The sequence below is a fragment of the Phlebotomus papatasi genome, chromosome 2 (assembly GCF_024763615.1).
Source record: "Phlebotomus papatasi isolate M1 chromosome 2, Ppap_2.1, whole genome shotgun sequence".
Taxonomy (NCBI): domain Eukaryota; kingdom Metazoa; phylum Arthropoda; class Insecta; order Diptera; family Psychodidae; genus Phlebotomus; species Phlebotomus papatasi.
In genome coordinates, this window is record NC_077223.1 from 81868147 (window position 1) to 81890805 (window position 22659).

General features: G+C 33.6%; 1 protein-coding gene across 1 annotated transcript; it reads right to left on the reverse strand.

The window, feature by feature from the left end:
- Nucleotides 1–2491: 2491 nt before the first annotated feature.
- Nucleotides 2492–21784, reverse strand: LOC129804655 (terpene synthase). The gene is made up of 4 exons (XM_055852184.1): nt 21506–21784; nt 21095–21249; nt 11185–11693; nt 2492–3631 (listed from the first exon to the last, which is right to left on the reverse strand). Exons 1-4 carry the CDS (start codon nt 21596–21598, stop codon nt 3435–3437), a joined length of 954 nt encoding a protein of 317 aa, XP_055708159.1. The 5' UTR covers nt 21599–21784; the 3' UTR covers nt 2492–3434.
- Nucleotides 21785–22659: the final 875 nt, after the last annotated feature.

The following is a 22659-nucleotide window of genomic DNA, read 5'->3' on the forward strand; positions in this document are numbered from 1 at the left end:
TGTATGGCGTTTTATTTTCTATACTGAAGATTTTCATTCTTACTGTGTAATCACACTTGCACATTAAAATTTTAATATGATTCACATTAATTGTCGCTGGTGAGAGTCCAAATGTGTAATTTGTTTGTTTGAATTATTTTATATACAAAATTTGATCTATTTGTTGATGAAAAGGTAGACTTGGCCCGCAAAATTTGATATAAATTGATTTATAGCATTAATGCGAAAAATTAATGCGATTTTCTCTTTAATTTTTTAATGTGAAAAATATTTATGCTTTAGGTAAATTTAAACTTATTTTTGCAGGCCAAGTCCACTTCTTTATCAATAAATAGAAAAACCCCAAATATTAAGTCACTCAAAGACGCAAATAACATATTTGGACGCTCACAAGTGACAATTAATGTGAATCACATTAAAATTTTAATGTGCAAGTGTGATAACGCCGTTAGAGAAAGCAATATAATGCAGCTTATTTTTAAATGTGTTATTTTCAAAGGCGTTAAAGGTGTTCGGATTGTATCCAGATAGCTTCACTGCGATTGATTCCACGGGCATGGGACTGACAACCTCACCCCGTAAAAGAAAAAAATAATAATGCATGTCTAGAAATACCCTGGAAATAATAACTAGAAGACTAGAAATAATAAAGTCGGTTTAAATGACGAATTGTAAAATTCGTTGATAACTGTTTTAGTTTCTTTTACATTTCGTTCTCTTTCTCTGCTTTACCGGTCCTTGAGCCAAGTATTTTAAGATTTAGCTATCATGCCCTGAAGCTGATGTTGCTTAGGATATCGATTTTGATTAGTTTTATTGGCTAGCAAATAGTGCAGACTTTGCCAAAAGCGAATTATTGGCCAAAATACAGCAATAAATGGTAATAAACTGTGATTGGAGCCCGGATTTGATAGTTCTACCACTGGTCACGTCTAGATATGTAATCTGATCTCTGTGATATGGCCTACGTCATGTTTTGCAGCCATTTTGTTGAACCTAAAATCCATTATTGATATACTTTTTCATATGAGAGCGTATTTTACTCAGATATACCATTACTTAGGGTGTAAGTGAACAAATTCTGGAAGTGATCACGGAAAATGCATTAATAACAGCCGCAAGTCATTATATTAAATTACTTTTTACGTAAATAGTTCATAAAATAAAATTTTAGAACAAAAAGTAGCGTTTGGGTACAAGTGACAAAATTGTACCAATGCATCCTTTTTTTAAAAGGCTCTACAAAAATATTAGTCCCTTTCCTAATAAATCCTAATAAGGCACAATTTGTAGCTTTATAATAAAGCTCTCTAAGAAAAAAAAAGTTGCAGTCAAAATGTAAATTAGATCTTGAGATATTAAGTGCTTTATAGAGAATTATAAAACTGGTACAATTTTGTCCGGTACTGTAGAGTTCGGTCAATATTGTTTTAACCCATTCAGTTAATGTATCAGAAATACTTGAGATAGAATGTTCATATTTTGGGATTCGTTTCCTACAGATTAATAGATGAATTTTTTGAAAAGAAAAATTTTTTATCTATTATGGGGGCGCGGGGAGCCCCTGAAAAACACACGTCTTAACGGTCGCTGAATTTAAATTCTGTGCCTTAATTGATTACAAACTCTATTGATTTAGATAGAGTAACTATCCAAGAAAATAAATTGACAACCAGAATTCAAATCAGGAAAGAGGATGAAGGCCAATTTTAACAAATTCGACGGGATGTCGAATTTTCCGTCCGCCATTTTGAGCAAAAATTTTGCATGATTTTCCGCGAAGCAAGAAAACAATAACAAAATGTATTTTAATCTCTGTCGGACCATTTTTCCCAAGAAATTGAAGAAACAAAGTTACTAAAAATCCATTCCCGACAGCAATTCGGATAAAAGTTGCCCAGAAATAAATTATCTAAAATCACTCAATTTGCGTATGATGTATAATACCATGGTAAGGAATGGGTTAATAAGGGCCCCGATACACTCAGATGAGTGATAGAAGATTAGGTAACCAACCTCAGTGGGAACTCACGAAATTGAAGCTAACGAACAAGGAATCTGGTCCTTTGAGAGAGGACTGGACGAGGCTCTAACAACCCCTCCCCGTAAAAGCAAGATTGTTACGAAAACTCGCATGGAGCCTTCGATAAGACGGACTTTTCGAAAGCTACCTTATGCTACGTTTCTCAAGCGAGCTGACGGAGAGTCGCCAAAACTGGAGGAGATAGTGCGAGAGGTCCGGTCCCGTAAAGGGACGTTGCAGCCACCTAAGTAACTAAGTAAGTTGGGGAATCAAAAGGGTTGTAGTCATTGTCATTCGGGTCAAGGGGACGGGGGAAGGCCAATTTTCAACTAAATATTCAAGACTTACCCGAGGAGTGTGTCAGATAAAGTCAACTTCCGCTCCATTAATGACAATCTCTGCTGAATTTTCCTGAAAGAAACCATTTCATAGACCAAGAAATCGAAACTAAGAAGAAAATGCAACAGGTTAAATTTTTAAAGAATTTATTGTCATGTGTTTTCCTTCCAAATCTTCCATAGCCATAAATAGAATTGAAATAAATCATACTACCACAATTGAGACATTCATTTTGAAAATAAACAAAATATTTTTGTTTTTCACAAAAAAAATGATAAGGTACAAATTTTATTGTTAAAGACATTTCAACAACATTCTCAGCGCAAATAAATATAGGCCTAAAATTAATCCATAAAACAACTTTCACTCTTCGTTGAACGAAATTTAATCTAAAAGAACAACACTTAGAACATGATCTTTGTGAGTAAACACAAGAACACATGTTAAAGCGAAGAAACCCCAATTGGATAAAACATGCAAGAACATCTCCAAAGCAGCAACTCTTAATACTTTATTTGACTCCATTTCATTGACTTTCTCTTAAAACTACAGGAATTTACTTGAAATGTTCATTTGATATTGTCGATCACAAGGTTTTTTTTGTTATTTAATTATTGTTTATGATAAATTGGGAACCTCTTAGAGGAATTTTTCTTTTCTAGAGCTAGAGCTATCAAGACAAAATGTAATAAATAAAATTCCTCAATTAAATGCAATTTTAGAAGCTTATCTTTTCTTAGCAATTTTTCTAAGTTAGCTCTAATTGATTCACAAACTTTCATGCATGATTATTTACTCTCAATTGACTAGTAAATATTAAGAGAAGCTCTTGTTGTCGTGCACACAATTAAAAAAACCAACATCCGCAATAAAATTAACCCCTTATTAAATATACATCTAATCTTTTTTTTTATAAAATTAACAGACAAATTCTTCAGCAAAGTCTATAAAACTCATTTCATTAAAAAAAAATACATCTAATATTCGAGCTCTAAAAAAAGAAGGTAAAGAACATTCTTCTGGTTATTTTTCCTTTAACTTTTATCTTAATTCTCTTTTTTCTCGAAGGAACTTAATGCTTCCACGTCTGCAGTTCATTCAGGAGATTCTCCATTGTAGGATTGCTTCCGTGCTTCATGGTTTCGATGCGAGCCTCACTGTCCAAAGACTCAAGCACCCGTCTTGTGTAATTGAAACTGCCCAACTTCTCCATAACACTCACGCAATACCTCTTAACTTCCTTATTCTTCGTTCTCTGCCTCAGAATTTCTAATCTCCCGCGCATCCAAAATATCCCAAGAAAAATAAACAACTAATTAGGACGCGATAATTCAGGTGAATGTTGATGAAATGAAGGTCAAAATAACATAACTTCCTGTGCTTGAAAATTTGTTTACAAACTTTGAAAATTCCACTCAACATTGAAAATTTAAATTTGTTTACAAGTAAATCGTGGACCAAGAGTGAAATTAGAACAAACACACACGGCGAAGCCTGGAAAGTTTCACAGAGATTTTATGTGAGAAAATTGTAAAATTTATTTCACAATCTGCTCAAATTAATTAGGCAATGGCAATTGCTAAATTACTTTCCCATAGATAAGATAAAGTTACGTTGGGTGACTCAAAAATCGCGTTTATTCAATAGAAACCCATTGAAAAGCCTATTTTTTTTGTATTAAATCTATTCTTTGTAGTTGTATAAGTTTTCATATCATTTTAAGTTCCCGTATTGGCCGCTAAAAGCGCCACAATTGAATCCGGATGAAGCATAAGCTTCGATGCTCTAGCTCTAGACACATTTACGACTTAAGGCCTCTACACATTGGGAGTAATTTTCGTCAAAAACTGCATTTTTGACAAAATTTTGACGTTCTCACCTACAGCATTGCAGACGATTTCCATCAAAAATTCATTTTTTGACAAAAGAGATGGCAAAGCGTCCCAGCTTTACGGAATGCTCGAACTCACGAGACAGAGCTCACTGTGAATTAGCTTTTTGCATAATCTTTTGGAATCACTGATCTACTAGAGATTAAATTGATTCATAAATCAATCACAAAAGCATTTGAAAATCAAAAAATCGGTACTTAACCGATTCATTACCGATGAAAACCGATGCAGACGGATTCCAATTTGCAATACTTTTCTAAAAAATCAAATTTTATGCAAAAAGAAAAATGAGCCTTCCAAAGTAGTTGACCTTTGACCTTCAATAATTCAAAATGGCGAATTTTCCGGTCATAGGTATGTTTGGGCGAAATGTTCATCTGGGCTAGCTCTAAAACATATCCGAAAATCATTGAAAAAGCTTGGGCCAATTTTGAGAAAAATCGAAAAACATTTTTCTTAGGGAATATTACTAAAAAGGGGATGTAAAATTATTTTAAAATCGGTTATTAACCGGTTCATTACCGATGAAGACCGATGAAGACGGGTTCGAAATTACAATATCTTTCCAAAAAAACCAAATTTAACCAAATCGGTTATATAATCGGTTAACCAATGGGCCCTCCAAAGTAGTTGACCTTTGACCTTCAATAATTCAAAATGGCGAATTTTCCGGTCATAAGCATGTTTGGGCGAAATATTCACCTGGACTAGCTCTAAAACATATCCGAAAATTATTGAAAAAGCTTGGGCCAATTTTTTGCAAAATTGGAAAAACCTCATTTTTGACCTATTTTTGAGGAATAGGGAAAGTATGAAAGGGGAGGGGGGGGGGGAAATAAAGAGGTTGGGCACGAGATAATGTCATTTGAGGAAAGGTCACCGAAGACCGGAAGTCGATATCTCTTACCGTTTAAGCTCCAGAACTGTGCAAAGTTGAAAAAAAAGTCGATTATATAACTGCTCTCTCTTTGAGTTCGAGCAGTAAAATTGCTTCCAATGTGTAGAAGCCTTTAAGCCGAGGGACGGCTTAACGTGATTATAATCAAAATAATGATTTGACTATAAAAAGGACAGGTGAGCTAACTCGGAATGCATGCAAATTCGATTTAGAGCTGAAGTTGGGGGACGCCATTCAGTTATCTTGAATTAAATTCGTGAAATTATACAAATTTTGTATTTAAACCAAAATATCAAAGATTGGATGGAGTGACAGAAAAGTGATATATGGGTGAAATGTAGACCAAAATAATCTCTATAATTTTGCCGTAGAACTTGATCTCATCGATTAATCAGAAGCCGAGATAAGCGAGGTTTTTTGTTTCTCAACTCGTTTTTTCGACCAGAACGCCCCAAGTGTTCATTTGATGAACTTCAACTATATGAAAGAATTGTTGTATTTTGTGAGACTTTCCATTTAAAACCCTATTTTAAGTGTCTAGGTTGAGTAGAAGCAGTCAAATTGGCATCTAAGTGGTTTCAAAGCGTTATTATGGGAAAAGTCAATTTTTTCACACTTAAACGGCAAAATCGGACAGATAGCGTAGTCTGAGCCGAAAATGGTGAATGGATGAAATGTAGACACAAATGTCCTCTACAATTATGTCAAAGTACAGTAGACTCTCACTCAATCGGCTCTTTTTCAATCGGGTGTCAAATTTTGTTGATGATTTTCACGCTTAATTATGAAGCTAATTCGCTCAAATTCGCTGTAGTTCTTCCTATTTTATCGTGATTCTTTATAATTGAGCACTTTTTGTGGAATTTACAAAGGCTTTGACGCTCAACTCTATCGCTAAACCGGATGACATTTCGCCCCATATTGCCGATTGAGAGAGAGTCTACTGTAATCATCAAAATCGGTTCAGCGACAATCGAGATAATTGAGGTTATGTGATATTGAAATTGGTTTTTCGACTGTGGCGCCCCTGGTGTTGGTCATACGAAGTTCAAATGTTCTAGAAAGTTGTAGAATTTTGTGTGATCTTTTGTTTAAGCCCTCAATCGTCAAAATCTGTCACATAGAACCGGAGATATGATTTTTTGAATTTTGTGAACTTTGGCCCCTTATATCTTCAGTTATATAACGACAGCGAACCCATGCCACTCTTTGTAAACTTTATAGACTAATCTACAACAATCTAATATTTGAGACGCTCAGAGCAGAAGTGGACTATTTTGATAGGGAAATGCATACAAAAGAGACCACTTCTGCTCTGAACGTCTCATTTGATTAACTTGCATAAAGAAGTTTTTGAGAAAAATGAGTTTGAAATTTGATGAATTTTGACACTATCCCAGCGCCACCTGTGGTGACTTTTTGAACTTCCATCTGAAAGTGCTCATCTTTTACTTTCACAAATTACTTTAATAATAAATTACTTTAATAATAAACAAATTACTGAAAATTACTTTCACAAAGTTGTAGAGCGGTAAATTTCCTATAAAACTGCGCTAATTAGAAATTTTTGAAGTGCTCGAGTAGCTTGTAAAAAAATAAAATATCCGTTTTGTGACTTTTTGCCCCAGTCTCTCCTACTGTTGGAAGAACTGCTGATGAGGTGATGAGGAAGTTACGACAATTGCTGATCCAACTGACGTTATGGCTATTTTAAGAAATTTTTTTTGGACTCTTATAGCTCGGGTCAGGAAAGAATCTCACCTAATCCCATCAGGACATTCAAAAAGTACAGCACAACGTTTTTTAAGTTTTCACGTTTAGGGAATCTGTAAGGGTAGAAACCTTTGAAACAACAGTGTGGATCATCACCTAGTCCTCCAGAGGTGTCTCCAGAACACTCAGCGTCCCTCCTAATGATCTATTCCCTACGATGATCCAACATCCAACATGAACTAACTTTCACTACCCAGCGAGTACAATTAGCTGAAAACGAAAGCGTTTACAGCATATTTGTGTTGAAAAATATTCTGACCGGTCAGCAGTTTCCGAACAAAAAGTGCTAACCAAGAAAATTAAATTATTTTGAAAAGTAATGAAATATTCTTGCTAAAGGGATGAAGAAACCTTAAACTATCTTGAACGTTTTCGTTTAGGTTCAAAGTAATTTTTGATCACTTTTTAAAAATATTTATTCTTAATTTTTTATCTATAAAATTCAGTTTCTCTGCAACATTCATCAATAAAAGATGGTTTTTTTTTTAAGAAAATTAGGAAAATAAATGCTATTGATCAGAGATTTTTCATAAGGGGTAAGGAACAACAGATACGAATAATTAAAAAAATATGAATATTAATAGTAAAAATTGACTCAATAACTGAAAAAAAATCATCAGCAAAAACAGGAAGATACGATCAGTAAATTAAACCCCTTTCGATCAATCAAAAGTAAAATTAAATCGGTAATTTGTTTTTCACATTCTTTCAATTTCGTCAAGTTTATCGATTGTGATCGTAATTGATTTTTCGGTCGGAAAATTACAGTGCTGTCTCTCTATATGCACACTCTCTATATGCACAGCTTTTGTGTCGGTTGCATTCAAAATCAATTTATTTACATTTTGACAAAGTAATAAAGAAAATTATTTTCTTGGTAACTAATTTTTCTTGTTTTTAATTATCTCAATTTTATATTTTCTGTCTCATATTATAGTTAAAATAACACAAGAAATTCTAGAACAATAAAAAATATAATAATTTATTAAAAGAAAGAAAAAAACCGTTGGGAATTTCAAAAAAAGTTGTGCATATTCAGAGAGAGAACTGTCAAAAAAAGTACCCAAACTGTGCATATAGCGAGACAGCACTGTAAATCTGAAAAATTCTGCAAGTATCACATATGGCAACCCTAATGGCCTCTACACATTGGGAGAATTTTTGTCAAAAATAGCTTTTTTGAAGGAAATTCCCTGCAGCGGTGTAGAGGGAAACGTCAAATTTCTGTCAAAAACGCAATTTTTGACGAAAATTGCTCCCAATGTGTAGAGGCCTTAATCCATGAATTGTGTTTTGATGAAACAAAAACAAACTCAAATAATTGTAGAAGAAACAGAAACATATAAAAGCGAATTTCTACTCTGTCAGCCTGCTTTTAAATGAATCTTAAAGTTCTGAATGGATAAAGTTTGACAGGTTGAAATTAAAATTACACTAAATGAAAAACTGTATGAAAAGCATCAATATGAAATTTACCCAAGGTTCTGTAAACTACCAAAAATAATTATTATGAATTACTTTTTGAGGCTTTTGAAATTTCATGAAAACGCGAAAGAATCATAAATTAAATATCTGTTATTTTTTTCAATTTTGCTTATTTTCCTTCTCAGTCAGTTCAGTGATGAAGAGCATCCGTTTGAGGAATGATTAACAATAACTTTCAATTTTCACGAAATTGAGAGCTCCCAAGAATTTCATTAACAATAACTTTACTGTCATTTATTATACAAAAACAATGCTAAAAGTTTTTTTTAGATACAATTTTATTATTTCGTCTGGAATTTTTACTTTACTTGAAGTAAAAGTAAAAATGATGTCTTTTTTATGGATTTTTTTTATCATAAACTGCACAATAATTATATTAATATGGATTTTAATATTCTCTGTTAGCTGAGTTTTTTCCTGCTAAGTTCAGTTTTCTCATAAAATTACAAAAACCCAGTCTAAATTAATTTTATGTTTCCGAGAGATTATTTCAATGGAGTTGGAGGAATTCTATTGGACGGGAGCAACGGTATCCATAAATTATATTACAAGTATTCTCGTTTGACTTTCTCCAAAACGTTTCCAATTCCTAAAATAAAACTATTTCAAGTGTGAAACCAAGAGGGAAAGCCAAAGTCACTTTAGAAAAGATAAGAGTATACGTGACGATAAAGCTGCATTGATAAGATTCTATTGTTGATGATATTTTGGGTGTTTGAAGGTAGACTTTGAGTCACATTTTCTTATTTGAATGTTATTTCTTTGAGAAAAATTATTAATACATTATTAATATCATTGTGCGACAAAAGTTGGGTTTTTGTGGGCGTCTTTGACGAGAGGGCCAAAACTTGTTAAAGAGTCATTTAAGGGTCTCAAATCTGAAATCCGTTCGTCCGGGTCACGTCTAGATTTTTTCTGAAATATGCATTTTTAGTTTTTTGCTGTTTTCTAAAATTCAAAAATTTATATCTCCGGTTCTAGTTATCCGGTGGTAGTCACATAAAGCTAAAATGACACGTAATTTCATCCTCTATAACTCTTGTGAATATATCAAGAACCTACGATGAAAATAAAGTACATTTTTTAATGATTTTTTGAAAAAGAGCACCCAAAATTGTGCATTTTTGTGTTTTTTCCATCTTCTAATAATTTTCCCACTTAAATAAAACATTTTATATGCCAACTAATTATGGCTAAAAGTGACTACGTTTTATATTCTTTCATATTTTTTTAGTTTGGATTTTCAATCTTAATTCGTTTATTCAGAAAAATTTATTGAAAATAAAATTCATTAAAATCCATATAGGGGAAGGTTTTGCACCTTCGTAATTTTGCAGCTTCGTAAAAGTTGATTTTTTTCCAAGTTACTAAATGAATTTCATCCATGGATATATAATCTAAAAGCTAGTCCTACATCTCACATTTCCTGACAAACTTGGAAGCCTAGGCCTTTTTTCCTGGGTCGAAAAGGCAAAATTAAAAAATGGGCCTAAAATCGTAATTCTGATGTGTAATATTTTATGCATTTTTGCACACTGCAAGAATACAGAAAAAAATGTCAGAATGCAGGTAAAAATGGTTTTCCAAATGTGTCAAAAAACATGTGTTAGAAAAATAGCTTAAAATAGATTTTTAATGCGTGATACCTCCTGCAAATGGTGAAAACAAGTAGATGAAAGTTCCATATAAGTAGTGATGCCCAAATTTTTGTGTCCGGTGTAATGTTTTCGGGAAAAATAAGGCCTACAGAGGTGGGAAAATGTGGTACGAAGCTGAGTTAACCAGGGCACATTCGTAAAAAATGCCGCTACATTTTCATTTTCATGTAGACGAAAATCCAAGGACTTCCAGGAATTTTGTGAAGCAGAATTATGAACCCAATAAGTAAGAGATTTTTTTGATATAGTGATATAATTGATTCGGTGTGTGTGGCATTCAGTAAAAAATCTTAAATCTTGAACTCCTTTTTTAATACGAACCTTCAAAACCTTCCCCTATTTGCAGAAAAATACTGGTATCTCTGTCTAACTTACTGAGAAGCATTCTCTTTTTCAATCTCGCTTACACATTTCATATAAGAAAAGGAGAAATGAAAGAAAAAGAGGCGTATAGAGAAGGAAAGAGAGTGGTGACACTTCAAAATTCCAATGGGGAGTATTTCAGCCACCATGCGGATAAAATGAGAATTAAAAATGTCTTTTTTGGTTTTCGAAACCGATCTTAGAATTTATGAAACTCCAGCTGTGAATGAATCAAGAGAAGCTATGAATTGCCAAACGTATTGTTTGACTAAATTTTCGATAAAATTGATCAAAATGGCCTTTTCACCTTTTATTTTAGGAAATACTAATTTATCCCCCATTGATACTTAAGCAATCATAATACCTATTTTACTGATTCGAGCTTTGTCACCATAAGGCGAGAACGAAAGATCTTCTAATGGCCAACAACTCTTTATAACTAGTCCAATTTGTGAAACCAAAAACAGAGGCGCTGTAGGCAAATCTATATTCGAAAACAGAAAAAATGGCCTTTTCATTAACTTTCAACTCAAAACTGTGAAACTTTCGCACGCAACTGTGTATGCATAAAAAAGTCGATAACAAAAAACCATTGATAAAAAAGTATTTTACCAATAATTGGCCACAAATCATTTGAAGAATGTCTCTTTACTTTATCAATGAAAACAAATAAATTCCTAGAATCGTAATCGATTTTATAAGTAGAAACGTCGTTCGAAAAGGGTAAAAGAAATAATTAAAAAAGGTACTTACGAAAGACCTGCCGATCAGACCCTTCATTCTGGATGGCATGGATGATGGGAAAGCTATATTTGCCCTCCGTGAGATCTTCACAGTAACTTTTGTTGTCCGCATAGTCCTTCTCCATGAGATTGCAGTAATCATCGCGAATCTGAAAGTATAGCCCCAGAAGAGCCGTCAGCTTCGTGAAGTCCGTCTTGTTAACGCTGAACAATTGCATCAATCGAATGGCCAGCATGAACAAGCCTCCTGTCTTCCTGATCGTCATCTGCTTGTAGTCGCTCTCCGAGGGACAGTGGAAATTATCCCTCCAGTAGATCTCCATGCCTTGACCTCGATGCAGCTCTAGCAACTGCTCAGTGTACACTCTGGTGGCATCCGGATGGCCCAGAGCCTGGACCTTTTCCAGAGCCAAGAACAGGGCGTAGTTGGCTGAGTTTATTGTTGAAGCTGCACCGTAGATCGAATGTGCCACAGGAACGCCTCTGCGGAGGATCGAGTTGTCCTCAATGTCATCCAATCTGCGAGGTTCAGCGACAATCACAAGTGCAGAAGCGTGAGTTTGGCGACAAAGAACAAGCCAGTTAGTTTGTTAAAAACAACTTCATTTTGCGTTGAAGTATATCTTCTGGATTGCTTAGTTCACGGAGTTCCGTTCTGGTTTAAGGGTGGAATCATATTGATAATAAAATGCTCGCCGTAGCGTCACCGTATTTCGTTAATTTACGCATCTTCATTGCAATTCTTACGCAAATTTTCTATTACCGTATTACCTTATCTCATACTTGGTGGCACTAGGTGAAAATAACATAAGAAAATTGAAGAAATAAAACGGAAATTTGATAAACGGTAAGCAAAGAAAACTGTAAGAGAATGGTACAGTTTTTTTCACGCACCGTTTATCGCATTTTCGTTTAATTTCTTGATTTTTTTATATTATTTTCACCTAGTGCCACCGAGTTTGAGATAAGGTAATACGGTAATCGAGAATTTGCGTAAGAATTGCAATGAAGATGCGTAAATAAACGAAATACCGTAAGCATTTTACTGTCAATGTGATTTCTGCCCTAAGTGAAAACGGACTGAATGCATTTCATATAACTTGCCTACAATTTGGAACTAATTTATAAAAATCATTTTTGAAATTCTCCTAAGTATGCAAATCAGGGGCCTCTCAACATTTCATTTTTCCATACGTTTTTGCATAGAGGCACTGAAGACTATTTGCAAGTTTTTTCCTAAAGAGAATTGACTTATAAGTCTGATATATTTCGAAATCGTGCACTAAAAGCTATCTAAAAATACATATTTCTTAATGCTCGCCGAAATAATACAAGAACTACGAGCAAATTTGTTTAAGTCGCGGTGCAATAGCTGCAAAATTTTTGGAAGGAAAAGTGAAAAATATCTTCACTTTTTATTAGGCTTGATGGGCCCCTGATGCAAATATTAATCACGCGGTAAAATTGTAATGCACTTCTAATGGCCTCTACACACTAGAGAAATTTATGCCCATATTGAAGAGTTTTTCCTGCACAAGCGTAGGGAATTTGCTTCAATATGGACATAAATTTCTGTAGTGTGTAGAGGCCATAATGGACCGTTGGCACTAAAAATAGGCTGAAATATTGGCGCCAAAAATGTTTTGCATACATCGCGGCGTTTCCGTTATGTATTCCAAAGATATCTCCTGCAGGTGTGCAATTTTTCTGTATCATAGGAGTGAATTCCTAGGCTTTTCTTCGATCCCCAGAATATCTTTCAAAACGGGACTTCCTGTATATTCAACAGAACCAATACACTATGTCCCGGCATTATGCACATTTTCGGTACCGAAAAAGTCATCGGGAGATACAAAGGGCTCGTCAAGCCTAGGTATCACTATCTCGATTTACCATAATCTAATCTACAGTAGACTCACACAAATTCGGGCATATGGGACCGAAATGTCAGCCGAATTAGACAGAAATTCGGGCGACAAACTTTTTGTAATGCAACGATTTTTTATTCATGTGCATATAGATATTGAGTTTACACGCTCATATATAACGTAAATTGCATGAAAATCCCTCAATAATGCAAAATCACATCAAAACTAAGGCAAACCATGCCAAATTTGAGCATATTGACTTCATTTGATAATCAAATTCAAACTTGAAAAATGACAACAAACTTTTTTCAAATGTAACCGCTGCCCGAATTAAAAAGTAGCCCGATCTTAAAAGAGCCGAATTTGCGAGAGTCTACTGTAGATAAAAGTCATAGTTCATAACTTTTTTTAAAAAAAGAAATACTGGAGACTGCCATTCATAGTAATGTCTCGAAATTTTAAGGTTAAGTTTACAATAAAAAAACTTAGTATTTAATTAAAGTTTTTGGCTAAATAAAATAATGGTGTACAAAATTGATAATTGTCTGTAATTGATTTACAGTAGAGTCTCTCAAATCTGAATCTCTCAAATTCGAACGCCGTTTGGATTCAAAATGTCAATTGTGAGGTTATGTTAGAAGGTCCGTGTTCTAGGTGAATGAAAATCATATTTATGTGCTTCTTCCTGAATGTTTACATACATTATAGTCGTGTAAAATGAAAAGGAAGTATGTTACCACAAAAACTTGCGAGAAAGTACGAGAATTTGATTCAAAGTACAATTTAATCTCACACAAATTTTGCTAGTTTTGAAAAAATCGTTCGAATTTGGGAGGTGAGAAATGTCAAAAATACCCCCCGAGCGTTCGAATTTAGAAGACTCTACTGTATATGAGCTTTTGAGATTTATTCCACTTAAAGTTAGAGGTTATTTTCAATATAACCTCAAATTCTAATTCAAATAAAAAAGTGAAAAGTTCAAGGGCGGCAGTTATCGTTTTTTAACTTAAATTTGTATTTCTTTCTGATAAAATCCAAAGCTGTATGAACCTTTTAAAATATACAGAGGTATTATTATGGATTTCTGGAATAAAACAGTCAAAACTATAGAAATTGTTCAAAAGTTATCCTCTTATTGCTGTATAATTGTCAAGCTAATTTTTTAACAACGGGATTCTAACGATTTTTGTTAATTAAAATAAATAAATATGTAAATAATACTTGATCAAAAGTAAGCTTAGATTTCCCAGTTAAATCTCTTCATTAAAAGAAAGCCACTTTAACATGAGAGGTTATGTTAGACCTAACCTAAAAACCAAGAACTCTAAGACGTATTTTTGATATGATAAAACCGATAAAATGTCAGAAATTTTCTGTTTGGATAAATATGTTAGCATAAGTATATTTGAAAAACATTATTTTAAAAATAAATTAAGCCAGAGGTGTGCAAGAAACCGTTGAAACCGAATTAACGTCAAATGAAACATGTACGTCAATGGTCAAAACGCTACTATAACAAACTTATTTTGACGTTAATTCGGTTTCAACATGAAAATATTTTATTTTCTACTTTTTGTGAAAAGAAGCACAAGAATGTTCGTTGAATAAAACATTACTGACAGTAAGTTTGCGAAGTGCTCGCACTCGTCACTCAATCACAATACCTCAATACCATTTACCGTTTACCGAATCTAAACTGATTTATCAAACAGATTGCATCACTCAAAAGATCGCCTAAAATAGTTTTTAATGGCTCGGGCACACCTTTTACATCAGGAAAATTTCATGAAGTCGAATTTCAGATCCCTTTCTTCCTCACATGTTTTGCATATGTCTGTCTCATTCTCTCGCACTCTTCTTCTTCTTTTAGACATCACTCCAAATTCAATTTAGCTCAATCGAATTTGTCATGAGAAAGAATGAGATAGGCATATGCAAAACATGTGAGAAATAAAGGGTTTCGAATTTCGACTTCATGAAATTTTCCTGATTTAAAAGGTGTGCCGGAGCCATAAGAGTATTAATTGATTTTCAGATAAAAATTACTTATCGATTATGAATCGATTTTTTACCAGTTCAGAACCGATTAGAATCGCTTCAGGCTTGTAAGGAATTTCAAGACCTTTCCAACGAGCGCAAACATGATACCAATCGGTTGAAAAATATGCTCTCTAGAGGCTTTTCAATCTTTGACATTGAAAAACCGTTATCAGAAATGACTCAACGGTATTTTCATACAAGGACGAGATGTCCGCCTGCGATGTCTCTAAAATATATCCAAAATGAAAAACAAATCGGCAGACGGAAACGTTTCTCAGAAATCGTCTGTAATGCTAAAGTTTGTTGAGAAAAGTGGTTGACGGAGAGTGAAAAGTATAAATTTTGTGGCGTGAAAAAATCTATGGATTATTAATTATTACTGCTCTCCCTGTGGAGTTCGAGCAATAAAATTCTCTGGAAATTTTATTTTAAAAATGCCTAGATTCTCATATGGATTTTTGCACTCACGTTGTTCGTTAATATTAAAAAAATATTTGAAGTTTTAAGATGGCTAATAATAAAAGAACCTAAAGAAAATAAAAAGCAAAGCTTTAAAATTAAAGTACCAGAAGAATTAAAAATTATTTTAATACAAAAATTTAGGAAATTTTTCGTAAACACGAAATGTTTCTTCAATGTTTCACATCGTCGTTTGAATCAACCGTTATTGTAGCTCCGTCTACCAAGGAAAATTCAATAATTCTAATAAGAATGGATAAATAAACTGCCTTGAAAGAAAGTTTGTAATAATCCAATAGCAATAATCTCTCCTCAAAGCAAAATGAAAATCCGAAATTACAATTTTCGTAGAAGAATTTATTGAATTACTAATTCTTGTTAGCTAAAATTTCTAAAATCTGTGTAATCTGTGTTCTCTTTGAAGAAATTAGAGAAATCTTCAAGAGCTTTTGATAGATAGTCTGGGAAAAAGTCATCCTTCTCCAATAGAAATAATTACCTCCTTGAAGAAACGAAAAACCAAAAAACATCCTTTAATTTCTACACCATTCTTGAGATTTTTCTTCTGTAAGTTTTGAATTCATCTTGAAATTCATTCTCATATAATATTCCAATCAGAAATTCATTATTTGGTCATCCCATCAGGCCATAAAATCAATACGATTATTGGAAACCTTACGGTACCCAAGATGCAATAAATCCGCAGAAAGTATGCAAAGCAGATCGCTTTGCACGTTTCCCTCCAATTTTTTGCACTTTTATTGTGAATATTGAATTGAACAGTCGCATTTGTTCTTTAGCGAATTTTTCCCACTTTTCTTTTAATTTAGATTGCAGAAAATGTTTCTTGACCATATGCTGGAGAATGCGCTTTCTGGATATTTTATGGAAAAACGGCAAACATGGACATTCACAACAATTGCAATTCTTTCTGCAGAAAATGCCAAACACAGGAATTTTCTGAAGGATTATAGTTTTGTAAAATAAATAACTTACTAAGTATTTTCACTACTTTTTTTGGGCTTTACAATATAGTATTAATAATAGTGTAAAAGGAACACCTATTGACACTTTAAGAACTTGTGTCAGGATTTATTGACACCGTTCTTTTTTATATGGAGCTTTTTAAAGCCAATTCATAAATTAATCAGAAACTCAGCTTATACTTCTCAGGACAAGACCGCATTTAGACAGATATATAGTATATTTATCCCCCTTTACAAGGCTCAGAGTCTTGTACACAAGGCTCACCTCAATTTTGCCATATATCGTGTAACGGTCACGAGTGCAGAAAAAATCCCATACGCATTTGTATGTGAAAGTAAGAAATGGGCTTCAACTTTGAAGGCCACTCGCCGGGGACTAGATTGACACCCCTACTCAGTACCATTTGGAATACGTAATTCGAACACTTAGCCTTATGGAAAGACGCAGATTAATAAAAAAAACTATATTACTTAGATTTTATTGGATGCATTAAATAAATTTCAATATTTTGATAAAAGTGTCAGTAAGGGTTCCCTGTCAAATAGGTGTTCCTTTGACGCTATGTAGAATTGCAAGCAATTTTCTGTAAATGATAAATCATTGGTCTCATGTCTAATGGTCTCTACACACTAGTAGAAAGTTCTTTAAAAAATGACTTTTAACACTTTAAAACCCAAAGTGGCATTTTAGTCCAATTTTAAGTTTGGAGCTTCATAGTAGAAATTCTATTCAATATTATGCTAAAGTGATAACACTAATGTAGAGAATTTGATTAGCTATATAATGATTTTCGGCCAATGAAATAGTTTTTAAGAAGTGAAAATACAGGATTTTAACCTTTGATCTTCTCCTCCCTTATTCCTTGCCAACGTTTCGGAGCTTGATGGCTCCTTCTTCAGGTATGAAAAAAGAATGGTGAGAAAGGTATGTCAGGGAAACGGTTCACTACTACTTTTTCACAAATGGACGAAGTGGACATCACGATGGTCAGATTGGGAATTCCCAATCCATTTGTGAAAGAGTAGTAGTGAACCATTTCCCTGACGTCCCTTTCCCACCATTTCTTTTCCATACCTGAAGAAAGAGCCATCAAGCTCCGAAACGTTGGCAAGGAATAAAGGAGGAGAAGATCAAAGGTCAAAATCACGTGTTTTCACTTCTTAAGAATTTAATTAGCTTTCATTTAGTAGAAAAAAATAGTTGATAGCCTTTTTATTATTTAAAAAAATGGGGAAAAAAACCAAAAAAATGGGCGTAGAATACCAAATTGGCGTAAAATACTACCTTTTTTTATATGGAGTTGGCATCCGAAATGGACATTTGAATGGCTTATACTACATAACCTTTTGAGTTTTGCCACGATTCGAAAATACCGTAAAAAATACGTGAAAATGTTCAAATAATTATTAAAAATTAAGTAAATATAAGATCTAGAATTGTTGTAGAATGGTAATGTAAAAAAAAATAAGGTGAAAATTCACTTTTCGCTTTGTTTTTCTTTTTCGATTCTCAGTTGGAATTTCACATAAAATTTTCTTAAACAAAAGCATAAACTATACATGAAAATTTGAAAATTTTACAGAAAAATATATAGATATGAGTTCTAAGATTCTTGCCAAATTGCTAAGAAAAAGGAAATTCAATAGAAATTGCCTTTTTGCTACGAAAATCTGTAAAAAGTCACTTTGGCATTTTTTGTCAATTTTCACAAAATTTATATAAAAATGACAAGAAAATGGGAAAATATTTATTGAAAAAATAATTTATGAGTCCTAGAACTTCTGTAAAAGTCTAACGGAACGAAAAACTATTGAAAAATTGCTTTTTGTTGAGAATACCTGCACTGGCATTTTATGCCAGTTTTGTATTTTACGTGATTTTTTGGTTAGGGTTTTAAAGTGTTAAAGAAAATTTCCCCTATCATTGTAAGCAGAAATGTCAGATTTTTTTTTAAAAAAGGCAATTTTTGACGAAAATTGCTTCTAGTGTGTAGACACCATAAGATCAAAATCAAAATTTCAAGCTGTAAAATATTTCCAAGAAGATTTCATATTCTGACATGATACATTTTAGTTTCCCTTCAGTTCGAGACAGTGAGATCTTAAAATTTTCTCCTCCTCCTTTTCTTTTTTTTCTTCTCCGTTTAAACGTCACAACAAATTCAATTTAGTTCAACAGAATTTTAATCGCTCCGACACACCTTATAAAGCAAAAAAAGATCGTCAAATTCAAATTCACACCCTGTCCTCTATTAAACATTTCCCATATCATTTGCTCACTCCAAATTGAGATTGAACTAAATTGAATTTAGGTTGATGTTCAAAAGAACAAGAAGAGTGCGAAAGAGTAGGATAGACTTATGCAATGAATGAAGAAAGTGAAGGCCCATCAATGAACGGCACAGCCGTCGCCCCTCGCTACTAATTAATCTCAAAGGTCACCGGGCCAGTAACCGGAAAGTTCGGCCACCATTGCTGTGGCCGCATCATGCAGGGAGTTCTGACTTAAGAAAAAAACGAACTGTAAGAATTTGAGCTAATTTATAAAATCATTTTTGAAGTGCTCCTAAATGTATGAATTTTTTCACGCCGCAAATTCGAAATTCACTTCTTATGAACCGCTCGCGCTAAAACTATCTTGCATACATCACGGCGTTTCCGCAAGTTATTCCAAAGATATCTCCTGCAGGTATGTAATATTACTGTGTCACTGGAGTTAATTCGCGCGGGCTTTTTTCGGTCCCGAGAAATTCTTTCAAATCGGAACTCCCTGTATACATCTTAGATAATTTTTTAAGCATTAAAAGAAGTATGAAAATAATTTACAACTCTCATGATCATTCAAAGTTTGCAAGATTACCACAAGAGGCGTTTTTACAATCGATTCATAAAACAGATTATACATTTTTAAATTGTTCCATTTTCAAGAGCAAAACTTGCCAGTTTATAGTTAGAATTTCGTAACCAATTATTAATTAAAGACTTGTAGGAAACGGATATACTACAAAATTTTAAGTAGATACTAAAACCTGTAAAATCTTCATTAAATCGGTTTAGAGCAACAAAATAACGTCATTGACTGAAAAGTCATCTCGATAGTCCTAAAAATGCCGTTTAATATCCATAAAACCTCAAATTCTATCGAAGAAAAAGCGTTACAATGGTTACAATACTTCTAAAAAAAAAATTTACGCATGAATCTTCCAACTTTATACAAGTTTTTATGGAAATTTTATGAATCCTAATTAATATAGAAAGCTTTTGATTAATTTAATTAACAGTTTCATTACTACGAATTCCAACACACTTGTTCTTTTATCTCGCAAAATCCTTGTGCATGAAACATGAAAAAAGTTCGACAAAAGATGTTCTAAATTGCGTTTTTTATTTAATCATATACTTCATGTCAACAACACAAAAGTACAAAAATAATGAACCCAGGTTGAGAGCAATTTTCAATTAAAGATATAATTACAAAGTAAAAGGTTCCAAATATATAGAAGTAATTACTTTTTTTATTAATTTAGTCTTTTTATTTAAACGTTATACTTCACGCGCACAACACAAAAAAATTAAGATAGGGTAAAGTGATATAATTTGGAATTAGTGTTACAAGTTGGACAATTCGCCGGTACAAGTTGGACATGGCTTTTTTCTTGATAAATACAGTACAAAATTTGTTTTTAAGCACAAGGAATCAAATTATAAAACTAAAGCATTAAAAATATACAAATAAAAATGAAGTACTAAATTTATCAAGAAAAAAAACCCTGTCCAAATTGTACCATTGTCCAACTTGTACCACTTTGCCCTAAACAATTTTGCATAAAAATTCCTTTTTTTCTTGGAATTTCTTGGATTTCCCAAGAAAAACTTATTGAGCTAAATCCACTGGAGAAAATTAAGAAATTTCTGGAAAATTTTATAAGAAATAATCTGAGGTATTTTTAAAATAAGGTCTGATGGAGATTTTCATTTAATTATAAACTTCATGCATGTAACACAATGGACTTAAATTTCTGTTCTTAAAACGAGAAATTTTCATTTAAGCATATAATTCAAGCGCGCAGGATATAAATTTCTACTTTATTAAAAAAGAAATTAGAACGATTTTAGATTGTCAAAAATATAATTTTAAAATTAAAATAAATTATTTTCGTTGCTTCAATCATGCAAATTTTATTTATCCAAGCACTTTTTTTTAATAACTTCAGCACGTGTTAATTTATCCGCAATTTAAGCAAATTTTAAAATTTATATAATTGCAAAAGGAACAGTTTAATTTAAATCCAATCAAAATCTAACTGTTCTAGCGGTTCTAGCTCAACAAAGGATTTATTTTTTTGGTTCTAGTGAGGTCTTTAAAATCCAAAATTCTCCCTGAATCAAATGGCTCAATAAAAAGTATTTTTCAGAGCAATTTTCTGACTCTCTCGGCCGCACTTTTTTCAATTGGCCCTGTAAGTCATGTGCTTCTCACCCAGGGAGGTCAAGTGCGGCCTTTTTTGTGCGGTTTCGCCCAGAGATTTCCGACAAGATGATCAAAAGGGAAAGGGCTAGTACTTACAGAAGGCTACTGTTATGTAGCATCTGGACAATCTTCCCGATCTCGTTGAGTTTCTCCTGAGGAATGTTGAGCCATTGGTTGAAGGCCAGTGCCAATTTGCTTCGTATTTGCTTTCCGGGGATTTGGGAGATGTAATGGTATGGTTGCAGGAGTATCTAAAAATAGATCACAAAACACAGTTTACTATTGAAATTGCCGGCAACTCTCGAAACAATCCACATTTTTTGCATCCAACTCTCCAAATCCAAAACAATGGACAATTGGGAAGCTATTTTTAGATCAAACGGCTTCCAAATGGACAAAAGGATCAAACTCCAAAAATATCCCTCAATTGCACACAAGGAGATGTGTTTAAAGGTACTAAAGTCCAATTGATCTGGAGATTAAGGATTACCCTCAAGGAGGACTCACCTGATCTTGCTGTTCCTGGCACGACTTGTCCTGGCACTTCTGCAGGATTTTGTTGAACTCCTTCTCGTCAAACAGCCGCTTGTCCTTCGACATGATGAGTTAATTCACTTAGGCAATTGACCTGGAAACACACTCGCTGAATCTTCCTTGTCGAAGTGAATCTCTGCACAGCACAAATTGGACTGTGCCACGAGATTACTGCCGAATAATCTCTGCTGCAGAGAATTTACTCCTCCCCTCCAATACTGAATGACTTTTGGAAAAGAGCGCGCGCGCCCTAGCGGAGTCGCATTGAAGGCTATAGCTGAGACACCCATCGAATCAACAAATCGATTACGAACCCAGTGGGCATAGCGACAGGGGAACCTAATGCACTTCGTTAACCCTTCTACAAAGGTAATTTTTTTTTTAAATTTTTATTGAATTTATTAGAAAGGTTTGGGCAATTTTTTTCCAAATGCCTGAATTTGAAAGTCTACTGTATTTTAAGGAGTGACAAGACCAAGAGAACTGAGCTGGGCTCAGTAATAATCTAGGTGACCGGAGGGAATAGGTCAACGACGGCGTCAGATCACTTCCTTAAATCCTAACTAAAAATCCTAACTGAGCCTGATCACAAGTAGATTTTGATTCTCCAATAGTGTCTTGGATGAAAGGTAAATGGAACTCTATTTGCACAAAAAGTCGTTGAAGTTCGAAGAATTCAAATTCAATTTCGAATTTTCATAATAAATTTTCGAACAAGTTGGGGAAAATTTATCAAATATCACACTAAAAAGCTCGCAAAAGAGTTACTCAGTGATTATGGTGTGATTAAATACTGGGGCGAGAAGAGTAAACGTCGTTGTTCAGTTTTTTTCCTCAAAATAATGTGAAGACCGACACATTTTGACACTTGAGCACTTCGAAATTCAAACAGGATGTAACTTCCGCCACCTTGTGAAAGTATTAAGAAGTAAGAAAGTCTCTTTTTTGGATCTTCAAATAGATTTTCGAATTTTTCAAGATCTACTTCTGTACGGAAAGACTAATTCTAAAAATTCTAATTCGATATTCAAAATCGGTCAAATAGAACCGAAGGTATGATTTTTTTGAATTTTGTGAACTTTGACCGCTCTTATCTCCGGTTCTATTTTAACCACAGCGAACACACG